At 45.2% G+C, this 14,584-nt stretch overlaps 1 protein-coding gene and 1 long non-coding RNA gene across 6 annotated transcripts in view; one reads left to right on the forward strand and one right to left on the reverse strand.

Annotated features, from left to right (window-relative positions):
- LOC104858033 overlaps positions 1-8,957 on the forward strand; it is a 43,332-nt gene extending 34,375 nt beyond the window's left edge. For both annotated transcript variants that reach the window (XR_002025156.2, XR_779027.3), the window contains 2 exons: positions 8,175-8,279; positions 8,775-8,957. This is a non-coding gene — a long non-coding RNA (uncharacterized LOC104858033). The remainder of the gene's footprint in view (positions 1-8,174; positions 8,280-8,774) is intronic.
- Positions 1-14,584, reverse strand: part of Pik3ap1 (phosphoinositide-3-kinase adaptor protein 1) — a 119,269-nt gene that overhangs the window by 37,834 nt on the left and 66,851 nt on the right. For all 4 annotated transcript variants that reach the window (XM_010618119.2, XM_010618118.2, XM_010618121.2 and 1 more), the window contains 2 exons: positions 12,116-12,312; positions 8,965-9,154 (listed from right to left, as the gene is read on the reverse strand). In XM_010618119.2, the coding sequence (XP_010616421.1) occupies positions 8,965-9,154; positions 12,116-12,312 (387 nt within the window). The remainder of the gene's footprint in view (positions 1-8,964; positions 9,155-12,115; positions 12,313-14,584) is intronic.

A 14,584-nucleotide genomic window follows, 5' to 3' on the forward strand; every position in this document is an offset into this window, starting at 1 on the left:
GTTTTTTTTTTTTTTTTTTTTTTTGGTACTGGGGATTGAACTTGGGTCTTTGTGCTTGCAAGGCAAGCCACCAAACCGCTGAGCTAAATCCCCGGCCCAAGAAATCGACTTTTTATAGCACCTACATATGAGTGACTATATCACTCATCTTTCTGTACCAGCCTCATTTCACTTAGCATATTATCCTTCAGTTCCATCCATGTTGCTATAAATCCCAGGATGTCACTCTTTTTCATGGATGAATAGTACTCCATTGTGACCACACACCACGTTTTCTTTATTCATCTGCCAATGGACACCTCATCTGATTCCATGGGAATGCAGACATCTCTTCAACATACCAAGTATTTTAAGGTCAGGTGATTAAGCTGCAACCTTACTTCCCCTTTCCTATATAACTAGCATATTCACAGATTTGTGGTATTATTCTGCATCCCACAGACGGAGCTCCATATCAGGCACAGTCAGCCTGCTATGATTTCTTCCCATGCATGGCTGATGAAGGGATCAGAAGAAGGGGTTGGGGTCCAGTCAAGCAAGTCCGTCATGTTCACACATAGACTGGGCTGCCTGTCCTAATTCAGACACTGGTCTGAGTCTCTGGACGTGCCCATCATCTTAAACGAAGTTACCTAAAACTGTTCTTTTACAGTGTAAATCTTTCTCCTTTTATATAGCTGAATATATACATCTTTTCATTAGACCATGAACAGCAGATGCCCACACAAGCCTCCATGCCCTAGCTCCTATTCGCAGCAAACATCATTAGTTAATTATGTCATTCTTTATAACCTCCTCATCTTTCTCAGCTCGGCACCCAGGCACAGTACTGGCCAACTAGCACTGTTACATAAGATGCTGGTAGTTTATACAATAACATCTCATTTAACAATATTTTAAGGACACTACCATATGTATATTAGACATTAAGCCTAAGGAAGTAACAAATACTACTTTTATAAAATAAAGAAGAGGTGCCCAGCTATTTGGAGTTAATAAGTGATAAAACTCTCATGATCTAAATTTGACAATCTTTTCTGTATATACAATCTGCATACAATGTATAGCACAAGCATGACCAAAATACAAAGAAATACACAGAGAATGCTGTAGGCAAAGGGAAGCTGTCTCCAAGGGACATTTCGTAAGGAAAGCAGAACAAGAAATCCCTGCATTCCTAGATGGTCAGGCATTGTACTTCAGATTCTAAGTACTTAACCTTCACCATTTGTCAGTTAAAAATAAACTGAAATGTGCGAAATCTGCTGGTATGAGAAGAAAGTGCAAAGTTCTTTCATTTCAGCGGAGAAAAATAAAAATAATACCACAACAAGGAGACTCTGGGTCACAGTCCCCTCCTAGAAAAGCCAGCTACAGAGTTATACAGTACCTACTTTACTTAAGAAGTCACTCAGCAATAACCCATTCCTGGAACACAAAAGCTTGACCAACCCAGAAGGCACTTAATTAAAGAATGAATCGTGAACAATAATGAATTCCTAAAGACACCCACATGGTACTCCTTCTGGGACATAAATCTACCCCTGAGCTGCAGTGGACACTCCATCTAGATGATACGTTGTTACTTCAATATAAAACCAAGTCTGACAATATAATATGATCAAATTTCGGCTACAGAAAGACTACTCTATCCGCCGCCTGCGTCACAAGCACAAGGACCCAAGTTCAGTCCCCAGTAAACAAACAAACAAACAAACAGAAAGACTGCTCTAGAAAGGCTCCCCCGTCCTGAAAGCAGGTCAGAAACACTCCTCCCATCCCTGTAACTATCTTTTGTGCCCCTCCCAAAGCCTCAGAGCACGGAGCTATGGTAACACTCCTGAAGATAACCTGAAGAAACCTGGTTGTACCATTTGCACCCAAATATCAAAAGCCTAACTTTTCAATACCCAATGGAGCAGGGATTGGAGCTAAAGGATGAAGGGAGGGAGAGAGAAAGAGAAAGAAAGGGAGAATGTGAGGGGGGAGGGAGAGAAAGGGAGAGAAGGAGAGAGAGAGAGAGAAAGGCAGTCTGAAATCAGAGGGCCTGAGAAGCGACAGCTGGCACTGGCAATGAAAACAAAGAGGCTAAGAATGAAAAGACTGAAGAAGCAACAAGTCCATCTTGTGGTTTTCTTACTTGGCAGGCACAAAGACTGCTGTGCAGAACAGTCCACGGGATATGTTTGTGATGGGCTCAGCGGGTACAGTGACTTACGCAGCCATATGGCACCACTTGAATTCTCAAAGTCAAGTATTCCTTTCCTTCCACAGCACTGTTAGTTTATGGTTACGTATTTCGTTATGCAGTGTTTTTGTTTAGTTTCCAGATCTCCCATTGAAATGTAAGCTTTCGAAGGCAGAAATTATGCGTTTGTTCCCTAACCTGCCACTGTATAAATTAAACATACAATGTCTCTATAAATATCTGTTGAACAAGCCAGGTACGGTGCCACATGCCTGTAATTCCAGGACTCAAGGAGGCGTAAGCAGGAGGATCATAACGTTTGAGCTCAGCCTCAGAACTTAGTGACTTAGTGAGACCCTGCCTCAAAGGCGGGGGCTGGAGATGTTGCTCAGTGCAAAGGTCCTGGGTTCAATCCCCAGTTCTTCTACCCACAATTGTTGAACAAATGAATGAGTGAATGAACAAACTCCTGAAGGGTCAATGAATTGCAAACATGCGTACAATTTGGGCTTTGTGAAGGAATCTGGGCATTGCTCAAGCAGAGAGAAGAGAAGGGCAAGTTAGGCAGAAGGACCAGTGCAGGCAAATGTATGAAGAGCTGAAAGAAAGGCAGTCTAGAGTAGCCAAAGGAGTTACTGCCTCCTTGAGATGTCCTACACTTTGGGATAACTAATAGGTGTCTCAATACCATCTGTCAAGAAAGCAAGGCTTTGCAAGGAAATGTAGAAAAATTATTCTATACTTAGTCTTCCAAAAACTCTAGGATATTTTCTACTACCTCAAATTTAAGAATCAGTTGAACATATGTTGTATGTAGCACCACACTGGCCATGAGGATGATACAAAGCATGAGAAAAACGAAAATATGAGTGTAATGAAGCCCAAGAACCATGGAAGTGACTGATGTCCAACTGTGTGCATTGCCCTGAGACGAGCTTGACCCACAGCCATAAGGTGGCATTACTGTTGTGGTTAGGGTGGCTTTGGGGTCCTCCCAGAGAATCAGCGACACACACACTTCTGAGTGTCCAGCTGGGTCACGGAGGCATAGCCTTGCGGTCTATGTCTGGTCCTTTGCCTTTTCCTCTCTGGCACTCTTCTCTGCTTTACTTCTCCAATGCCTTATACTTCTACCTACACACACAATCCAGTGCTTTGTTAAGTGCCTATGTCCTCAACACAACTCTTAAAGTTCTGGAGGAGTGAAAAGCAAAAAAGAGTCAAGCAGCACACTGCCATGGCCTTGTGTTACGGCTGTGTCTAGATGTCCTCTCCAAAGCCTCATGCAGTCGTAGGCGGGGCTTTTTCAGAGGTGGCTGGATCTACAGTGTGTGACTGGAATAGATTCATGGTGCAGTGCTAGGCTCAAGGGCACTAGGATTAAGGGTGTGAGTGCTGCCCACCCTAAGTGGTCTGAATAAGATAAAAGGAGCAGGGAGACACTGTTAAGGTCCCTTGTTGCTTTGCTACCTTCTGCTCACCATGAACTGCCTCTCCTCTGCATGCCACCCTGCCTTAGAGCCAGCTGATTATGGGCTGAAACCTCTACAAACTATGAGCTAAATAAACTTCTCATCCCTTAACTTTGAGTGTCAGATATTTGGACTCAGCAATGAGAAAAGTAACTTATCCTGCCTGTCCCAGCTGGTAACACCTCAGGCCTTACCCCTCAAGCAACTCTTGGCTCTCCTCTCCAGCATCTTCCAAAGGGGACAGCAGAAGACGACAGAGCCTCTGCAGCCACAGGAAAGGAGGCTTCTGAAGGGAATGGGTTTAGGCTCCAGGGCAGGCAGTACATTCCAGAATCAACTTAGTGATTCTGCTTAGAAATCATCTTTGTGCTCAACTCAAATCTTGGGGCTATGTTGCAAGGTCCTTTACAGTGCCCAACTGCACCCCTAGCTCAAAGGGAACCCACCAACAGTAGGAGTCAGCCTTGTACTCAGAGAGCACAGGTGAAGAAAACACAAACTGCTGGAGATGACCTGTCAGGGAGATGCGGTTACCAAGGTAATTACTGAAGAAAGCCAGCAAGTTAGTGAGGGCCACGGGAACTCTGCACCAGGTACAAGCTTGAGCCGTCCCAGAATTGTGAAGGAAGCTCCATGTGAGGATGACAGGCAAAACAGCTCTCTGGAACTAACTAGAAACGCTGTGAGTCTGCCATTTCTAGTAGCAATATACTGCATCTTTCTCCCTTGATTCTTTTCTCTTACGGAAGAGAGACAAGCCTCCGAGATATGCAAGCAAAGCTACAACCTGCCAGTGGATTCCCTTGGGAACAGACTGCACAGGGGCCTCCCACCACTAACTCCCATGGCCTTCATGTCCAGAGTCTCAGCGAAGTGACTGGTCAGGGTAGTCAGTGGGCAAAGCTTTCAAAGTGAAATGAATGACATAAGTCAAAAGACCACCAAGACAACCACATTAACCTCTGAAGGCAAGAAGGAGGACAAAAGAACCAAGTAAGGAGAAGACAGGAGAGAGCATCCAAAGAGAAGTTTGCCTTGATTCAATGTTTGCTTAAGATTGCCCTTTAATAAGGACATTGATTGACTGACTGCAGTACTGGAGATTGAATCCAGAACCTTCAAACTGAACTGTATCCCCAGATCTTTGTGCTTGTGAGGCAGGTGGCGGAACCACTGAGCTAAATCCCAGGTTCTATCCCCAGATCTTTAAAAAACATTTTGAAAAAAATTTTGAGGCAGCCAGCAGCACCACTGAGCTAAATCTCCAGCCCTTGAAAAAAAAATTTGAAACAGCTAAATTGCTACACTGTCCACAGGCTTGGCTGCAGTTGTGATCCTCCTGCCTCAGACAGCCAGAATTCTGGGATTACAGGGGTGCACCACTATACGCAGCTGATATTTATTTCTTACACAGTAAAGTGTGCAAGCTGGTGGCTTAAATCTGTGGGATCTTGATTTAAAAAAAAAAAATTTCTCAAGAGAATTGGGAGCAAGGTTGAAGGTCTGACAACACCACACAGTTGCCACCTGGGGGCAGCATATCTATACTAAAGGCTGAGTGTGAGAAGATACGCGTGAGGTAGGTATGTGTGCGTTGTGTGTGCGTGTGCGTGTGTGTGTGTGTGTGTCTGTGTGCATGCATTCACATGCTTCTGCAAGATGAAGGGAAACAGATTCGAGCAGAATCATAAAATCTCAAGGTCAGACCTCACCACTGCCTCAAAGCTCCCCTTTATTCAACAAGAGTCTGCTCTACAGTAAGGACTTCATTACATCCCTTCCCTAAACTCCAGTCAGAAAGAGACAGATTTGTTCCAATACCAGTTAAGGGATCTTCCAAGTACTGCGTTGTGAACTGGCCTAAAGGCTTGCACTCTATAATGTTAAGTCTTGCAAGCAAGCGAATGAGTAATAAGCAAGCCTAATTTCCCTACTGGTTTATTTTCAGTGTCTAGGAGTTACCATGATGAACGGCAGCAAGGGTAGGGCACTGATAAACCTGGCTAATTAGACATTTAGAAAGAGGTTCTATAAAGTGCCTATGCCAGGTCTATCATTCCAACCCCAAACAGGGGGGCCCTCAACCTCAGTCCGAGGGGACGTAGGCCTGTCCTGGAACTGGAAAACTCGATTCCTGATACGGTCCTCCCCAGGTGGGATTTAAAAATGTCAACTGAGTCTTGGAGCCTTCTTTTCTCCCCTGTAAAATGAAGATAACCCTGTTCAATACGCCCGAGGGTGGTCAGACAAGACAAAACAAAGAAGGAGTCGGTCAACTTCAAGGAGCTGCCAAATGTTTGAGTTATGCTGGGCAGTGCTGAAATAAGCATCTCAGATGTAGGAGTTTGGTCTCTACCCTATTTCTCTGTGAACTAAGCTCTTCACCAGGTGCGAGAAGCTGCACCTTTGAGCCATCAGGGAGATGATCATTCTCAAGGCTAAACCAAACAGTAACAGACACAGAAACAAACCAATCCATGTCTGAAGTAAATCCAGAGATGACAGCATCTGGTGAATGAAATATGTTGCTGACCTCAAATTCTACAAACTTGCTTCTCTCTTGATACTCTCCTAGCTCCAAGACCACCAGAAACCCCTGGTCCTTAGGGATTTTAGAGGCTGCCAACCTAGCCCCACGGCACACTACTTACTGCCTTGGGAAACGCTGGTAGGCTTCACTGTTTCTCTGTGAAGAACGCAGAAAACAAGGACAGATGCCTTCAGCATTCCCTGTGGGATTCAGTATTGTGGTGGAGCAATTTTGTGTACTAGAGCATTTAGGTGAGAAAACAAATAGAGAATCCCTTCATTGCTCCACAGCGGCATAACTAGGAGACAAGGCAGAAATGACGTACAGTCTCTGGGTTCTCCAGTGGGTCTCCAAGTGGGCCTCTTGGTTGCTCTCCAAGTATGCTTTTGTTTCACAGTGGGAAAGACTGGCTTTGGTTCCCCCCTTGCATCTCTAGCACCCAGGACAAGCAAGTACCCGGAACACAGTAGATGCTCCTGAAACACTTGTCAGCTGCGAGGGCAGGTGATAGCTGCCCAAGTGCAGGGGATGCCAGAGGTTGTTTTGTTCTCTGGAAACTGGAGCTGCACAAAGGGGAAGCATGACTACAGAGCCTGAGGGGTTTTCTATAGGAAAGCAGAACTAAAATTTGGGGTTTGATGAAAATTTCTGACCTGGGATTAAAAAAAAAATATGGTCCTAGGGACAGACCTTCATCCAAATCTGGACTTTATCAGATTTCCTGGCTGTGACATTTGGGAAAGTTGTTTAGTCTCTCGGTGCCTTGGTTTCCCATTTGTAAAGTGCAGGTTATATAAGCATCCTTGCAGGGCTGTTTGAAGAATTCAGTGAGAAAAGGTGTGGCTGGTACGGATGATGCCGTCCCACCTTACATCCCTGCCAGGCCACAGCTCATTCGGGGAAGTTTAACCAGTGCTTCTGGTCATCTCAGAAAGGGCCACCTTTCATCTCAGAGGAGAAGCCCATCTGACTGACAAATGCCTCACAGACACTGCCCCCCCATACCCTTGCAGGTGCTAGAGTTGGTGTGTCAAAGGGCTTGTTGGTGTCAGGGACCACTTCTGGCCCCCCACCGGTCTGTGCCTCCTGCTCCAAGGCAGCCCCGTGACGCCCACTTTTCTATGAGTTCATGAAAGTTAGATCTCTTCCCTCAGGCCCTGAAAAGGTGGCAATACTCAGTCTAGCCCCTCCCGACAGCCCTCCAGCATGAAGCTAGCACACTGGTTTCTTGATTCTACTCATTCGATCTGGAAGGACGGAGGGCAGTGTCTCAGAGTACTCAGCACCTGAGAGCAAACAGCACTAACACATTAACGAGTGATGGGGAGGGTGTGCTGTGGGAATCTCCTGCTTCTCCATCAGCACACACAGTGAAATCCAAAGTTAAGTGGGGTATTGTGAAGATCCACGAGGGTGACGCAGAGACACTGTGATGTGCGGGACAGCCCTAGGCGAGGAAGGGACTTTCAGTATCCCACTAGATACACACAGGCGAGAAGAACTGCTCTGATGCATATTTACACACATACGTGTAGTAGGACATATATGTACATTTGTGTGTGTGTTATTTAATGCAGGCAGAGATAAGGAAAAAGCCGATAAACATACCTACTAAACTACTGCTAATTTTACATTGGTTGTCACACAGACTTTATCAATGCAGTTCTATATTCTTATTTTACTTCAAGTTTTTATAAAATGTATAATTTTGAAATTGGAAAAAACAAGATAACCAAAACAGCAACATTTGTTAAGCAATTTAAAGGAAAAATCATATCTTGGAGCATGATATTTTATTTTAAAAAGTTTACTATACATTAATGCAAATAAAATCGGGTTATTCCCTCCCACAAAGTAACTGCTTATAATTATGTGATCTTGAAACCTAAACTGTTTCACATATAAAAATATTCTGTTTTTGCATACACAGTATTTTCCAGGAATTCAATTACTATGAGATTGTGAAATGTTATCTACCATTTAGGAAAATCCAGGCACTGATACCAGCACTGCTCACAGCATTTAAGTCAAGACAATTGACATGTGTCGTCCAACACCTGAGGACGTGACATCGACAGTGATTCTGAGTGTAAGTGTCTTCTTGGGACTGTGTCATATAGCTTCTTTCATTTCTCTTTTATATTCCAATTAGGGTGGTATATCTGATTTCTAGGATGTAGGTTGTATTATATATGAACCTCATATCAAGGCATTAAATAGGATTTTAAATATTTGTTATAAAAGGGTCTGAGAAGCTAAGCACATCTATAATACCACATACTCAGGAGGCTGAGGCAGGAGGATCTCAAGTTCAAGGCTAGCCTAGCAACTCAGCAAGGCACTGTCTCAAAATTTAAAAAACTAACATTAAAAAATGGCTGAGAATACAGCTCAGTGTTCCTGGGCTTAAGCCTTAGCACCACAGGAGGAGGGGGAAAGGAGGAAAGGAGGAAGGAAGGAAGCAAGGAGGGAAGGGAGGGAGGGAGCAAGGGATGGACCCATTGGTACTGGCAGGGCTGAGAGCTGCTGAGTGAGCTTCTCAGATCACAAGGCAATGCCTTCATGAATGATGAATTCTTCACAGCAGTCACAGCATCGGAAGTCTGGAAGAGATCTGCTCGCCACAGACAGCACATGACTGCAGACCTAACGCCACGTAACACAGGATCTTCTCTCTGGGGTGGGGTGGGGTAAACAGGGACTCCCCCCACAGACCAGAATGAAGACAGCCACTTCTCGGCAGAGACGTGGAAGCAGAACTCCAGGCTACTTACAGAGGTCCTCAGTGGCCGCTGGGGCAAGGGCCGCCATGGACTCGTAGAGCTCCTCGTCACAGCCGGGATTGAGGGAGCATTTCATGAGCAGGTCTGTGGACAGGTGGGCCATGGACTCGTACACAGCATCAGCCTCCTCTCCGTGCATCAGCTCCTCCTTAATGTGGCTCTTCAACATGTCCACAGTCTCCTGCAAGAGAAGATGGGACCCGTGCGCATGTCGAGACACCTGACGGTCTGGGCAGGGTCCTGCCGGACTGGACTCACAGCCAGTACAGCAAGCACTCACGCCAGTTAGGTCTGTCGGTGCTTGGTGTATCTATAGTCCCTGCCTGGCTGCAGGCTCCTCAGAGCCAGATTCATGCCTTCTTTTCTTTCCTTGGTTTACGTTTTCTGTTTTAATCTTTGCATTTTCCCTCTGTGCTAATCACAGGGTTATGTACGCACTTAAGAGATCTGGTTAAACGTTGAATGACCAGAGGATACAAATTAAAAGCTACTTTCTCTTAAACACATACTATGGGCCAGTTCCAGTGCTATGTATATGACTGCACAGTGTCTCATATTATCCTTTCCACTCTGCTTGAGGAACTACCATTTCCTAGTTCACAAATGAGAAAAACAAAGCTCAAAAAACTACTTCTTTACTGTCAGGCTTGCAATCCCAGATTTGACCTTTCTACTACATCCTAGTAGCTCCTCAAAAGGAAATAAATGACAAAAGAGGATGTGGCCTTTGCTGAATAGCCACACAGAAATGCAAGTGGACTCAACAGGGCTGCCACCAAGGTGTTCCTGCACATGCACAGAGTCCCCATCCCTTCTGGAAGCTTCTCCAAAGTGCTGACAGTTCCCAAGGTTTCCTCCCTAATTTCATGCTCCAGATGCTCAAGAAGAGAGCTGGTCTTAGATGAAGGGCACTGGCATCATAATGGCTGCCCTGCTGTCATTCTGCCTCCAATGGTTGTGAAGCTAGAGAGCTGACTTCTCCAAATCCTGGCAAGAAACTCTGATATGTCACAATCCTTATTTCAACTTCAACCCACGAAAATCATCATTTTCATAATCACTACCCAAGAGAGCTGATCTTTGACTGATACTCTGTGTCGGTTTCCTGGTGAGGACCAAGGGGACTGGTGACAGCTATGAGGTGTGCTACAGGTTCCAGCTCTGCCACGTGGTTTCAATGTCATAGATAAGAAAATAGGAGGCTGTAAGTAACACCCAGGGGCAACTTTTCAGTAGGAAGGCTCAAGATGTATCGGTGGAAGGTGACTATAGTTAGAGCTAAATATCATACGAGAAACATGAACAAGATTAGCTTCAGTGCACACCAAAAGTGCATCTGTAAGCTCCCCTGTTATACACAGCAGGGTAACAGGCCCCTGCGTTAGCACTGAAGTAGGTTCAAGTCTCCACCTTTACTAGTACTAGATCTAGGCATGATCATCCGGCCTTTCTAAGTCCTTTTCCTCATTTACAAAATGGGGACCAAAATACTGTCAAGATCATGGTAAGGATTAAATGAGATAATGCATTTGCCGGGCCAATAAATTAAATACATATTAGTTATAGCATACACAACTATGTCCGCAATAAAAACCACTGACATGAAAATGAAATGTCACATCGTGCATACATTTGTGATTTCAAAGTTATATCAATTCAATACTCCCAGACTGTGAGCACTTTTTAGAACCATTTATGTCAATAAGGCCCAAAAGAAGGATTTCCACTATTCTATTCGTCTGAAATATTTATATACCCCCAAACATTGAGAAACCCCCTGTATAAGCCTTGCTGAGTCACTGCTTTACAGATTTTCCAATTACAGAGTAAAGAGTTAAATTTCTGGGGAGGTGTCAGGCTTATTTCTGTCGGGAGGTAAACAGTCAGACTGGATGATGTCCACCTGTTCCTTTAGGGGTCACAGCTCCACATACCAGGCTAAGCTATTCTCACATGCTCTCTGTGAGTCTGTGAAGAAGAAGAAGAAAGAAAATGATAAAGGACTGGAGTCAGGAAGAGCAGCTGCCTCCAAAGGAAGCAATGAAATAAAATGTGGGCATTTCCAGGCTTGGTGGTGCCTACCTGTGATCCCAGCTACTTGGGAGGCTGAGACCAGAGGATTGCAAGTCTGAAGGCACTTTGGGAAATTTAGTGAGACTGTGTCTCAAAAGCAGCTGGGGATATAGCTCAGTGGTAGAATGTTAGCATGTGCAAGGCCCTGGATTCAGTCTCCAGCTCATAAGTGCACACACACGTGCACACGCGCACACACACACATGCACACACATGCACAAAAGGTAGTCATGGCTTGACATCAGACTCAGAGAAAGACCCAGAAGACAATGATCAATGAAGAGGTATGACCCAAAAACCAGAAGAGCATACTATCTGCGTGTATCTACCTATCTTAAATTTGTACCCAGGCAGAAGGTAAGAAAGAAGCTATTACTAGGAGTTGAATTCCCATGGTTGGCCTGTCTGATGCCTTCTTGGGTAAAGGAACCTACTGAAGACCTGATAAAGAAAGAGCCAGTCCTGACACCATTCACCTGGGCCCAAAGGTGGGCAAGGTGGCTAAACCAAAGATGGGTGGGAGGTGAGGAAAGAAGAGAGATCAACATCAATCTTCAGCAGATTCACTTTATAAATATTTCTTGCAATTTTTTTTTTAAGACAGGGTCTCACTATCTAGTTCAGACTGCCCCAGAACTCACTGTGTAGCCAGGCTGGTCTCAAACTCCCAGTGATCCTCCTGCCTCAGCCTCCCGAGTGCTGGGATTACACGTGTACGCCCCCATGCCCAGCTCTGGCAATTCTTTTAGGGTGGATCCTAGTGCTTTGCACACATTATTTCCCTTTATCCTGAAAACAATTCTATGAACAGAACTATTATGGTCTTCCTCCTGCATCTTAAGAAACTGAGATAGAATACTGGACTTGCCTGCAGTCACATGGTGTTGAAGAATTTGGACCCCAGTCCATACAACTTAAGTTCACCTCTTAAGCCCACACGCTCTGCCCACTGCCAGAAGAGAGACACGAGGTCATGCCAGAGATGAAGTCTAGCATATCTCTGGTGAAAAGACAGCCCTACAACCACATAGTACATTTCCGGTCACGGAGTCTCTCGCCTTGACCTTACCACATACTCGTCGATGAACTGCCGCAGATCCCTGAAGCCATGTTTCTCGGCAATGGTGTTGGGATAGTGGCCATGCTTGTTGGCCACACTGTATGCCTGGAGGGCCCCTGGGCAGGTGAGCAGCAAAGCAGTAAGGTTCTTCAGCCCATACTTCGCAGCAAAATGCAACAAGGTAGGCAGCTCTTCATTCCTCTGATCTGAAAAAAGTGTCAGGATAATGTAACTGACAGATAAGAATGAAGGCACAGTATACTCTTGTTTAAGGAGATCAAACTGCAAAGCCTAGCATGGCACTCAGTAGGCCCTCAGTCGTCACGTACTGGGTGACTGGCCTAACATCTTACAGTTTCCTTGGGGGCGTCCTGAAGATCATACCCTGTACTCACATGACAGAGGAAATAATACTTTAATTAATTAGCAGAACTAATCCTTAATAAAATAACCTACCTTCTTTCTCCAAAAGGATTGGAAAATCCTTAGAAACAGTACTAATTCGACAGATGTTGATTTCTTTTTATTCTTTTTTTTTCTTCTTTTTTGTACTGCTGGGCATTGAAGCAAGGGCCTCACAACTCTAGGCAAGTATTTTACCACTGAGTTATAGCCCTAGCCCTCAAAAGGTGCTGATTTATAAAGGATTAAAGAGCAAGCACAAAGTATAACAGGAATCATGTTTTGACCTTCTGGTAAAGCTCAGAGCTCTCTGAAACTATTTTTTGTGCTGATTAAGAAGCCCATCCTGTTAGTACTTATTCCTGATTTCACAATAAGTATGCCAAGAGAATACACATGTTTGTGTTATGAAGCTGGGGCACAACATTTTTTTCTTAAAATTTGATTTCTAAGCCCAGCAATTATACATATATGTGTGTATAAATATGCACACACACACATAATGTTAATATGACAAATACAGCATCCTAGTCATCAGACTATGATACTTGGGATGAAGGGCCTAAATAGGTCCCTGGGATCTCCCCTGGTCAGGCTATGAGATACTCTCTCCTGAGCCCCAAGTGTAAACACAGAGAGTAGTAACATCTACCAGAAATAGGCAGGAACATTCCATAGCGGGAAAATGGGGAGACGCAAGAAAGAGAATGCCCCAGAAGGCTTCAAAGGAGACACAGACTCATTTTAGAGTTCTCAGGCTAAGGAAAGATGGAACACAGGGAGAAGGTTACCAGAGACTTGGGTCTCCTTTGTGCAGGGTCACACAGTGTGGAGGAAGAGTACTGTTGTGGTTTGGGTCTGGATGTCCCCCCAAAGCCTCACGCAGTCAGAAGCAGCTGAACCTGGAATGTGCAATGCTGGGGTTCAGGGCGTGTGATTATTAAAGCACTACATGTAAGAGAGTGGTTTAACACCACCCTGATCCCGGTAGTCTGGATGGGATAAAAGAGCAGAAAGACCGAGCGAAGGTCTCTCTTGTTGCCTTTGCTACCTTATTTACATCATGCTGTCTCTCCTCTGTGATGCCTGTTGCCATCCCTGTCTTGAAGCCAGCCAGTTATGGACTGAAACCTGCATGAACTGTAAACCAAATAAGCCCCTTCCCCTCTAACTTTTCTGCCAGGTATTTTGTCTCAGCAATGAGAGAAAAGTAACTAACACAAGTGGTATCCCCAGAAACACTACAAAAATAATCTGTCCAGCGCACCGGGCACAATCCCCATACCCATGGTGTAAATCTCCCAGAGCCCAGCATGTTACATGTGTACAAGGGCCCGTTCCTGCCTCACAGGACAGATATTTGTTTAGAGCCCACCGGAAACAGTTCCAACCCTTGCTGAGCTGGCAACCTCGCAAAGAAGACAGATACAGCCGGCACGCACCATGACAGAGGCCCCAGCAGGTTAGCAGAGCCCACAGCAGGCGATGGAATCTGCTGAAGGTTTGGAGAAATCCTTCCAGAGGAAGTCCTACCTAAGCTGCTGCAGGACGGTGAAGCGAAGTCAGCCAGGCGAATGGCAACCGAGTGGAGTAGCAAGACGCAGCAGAGAGAAGTACGCGCCACTGCAGCACAGCACGGAAGCCAAGGGGCAGTGCAGAGAGAGGTGAAGGTGGAAACCCAGGGGCCTTTGGGAAGGGCTTGCTAGTGGGCTAAGACGCTTTAGCCTCATCCAGAAGGCAAGTGGGATCCACATGCGTTTTGTAAAGGGGGTGAGCTGCAGCTGTGTGCCCATAGCGACATTGCAGTCACTAACAGAGCTGAAACAAAGCTGAAAGCTGCGGCCCCGAGCGACACTACGTCCGTTACATTACATTATATTATTGCAGCACAGGGCATTGCAGTACCTGCATGTCTGTGATGCTGCTGTTGCGAACAAGCCTACTCTGATGTCGACTGTATAAAAGGCACAGCGCATGTAATTACGTACAGTGCGGAACACCTGATGATAACACCGGATTATGTTCCTGGCTTACGTACTTTCCACACTACACTTTCTTATCTTTTTTTTTTTTTTT

This window comes from Fukomys damarensis, unplaced genomic scaffold, assembly GCF_012274545.1.
Source record: "Fukomys damarensis isolate Sample0158 unplaced genomic scaffold, DMR_v1.0_HiC HiC_scaffold_8, whole genome shotgun sequence".
Taxonomy (NCBI): Eukaryota; Metazoa; Chordata; class Mammalia; order Rodentia; family Bathyergidae; genus Fukomys; species Fukomys damarensis.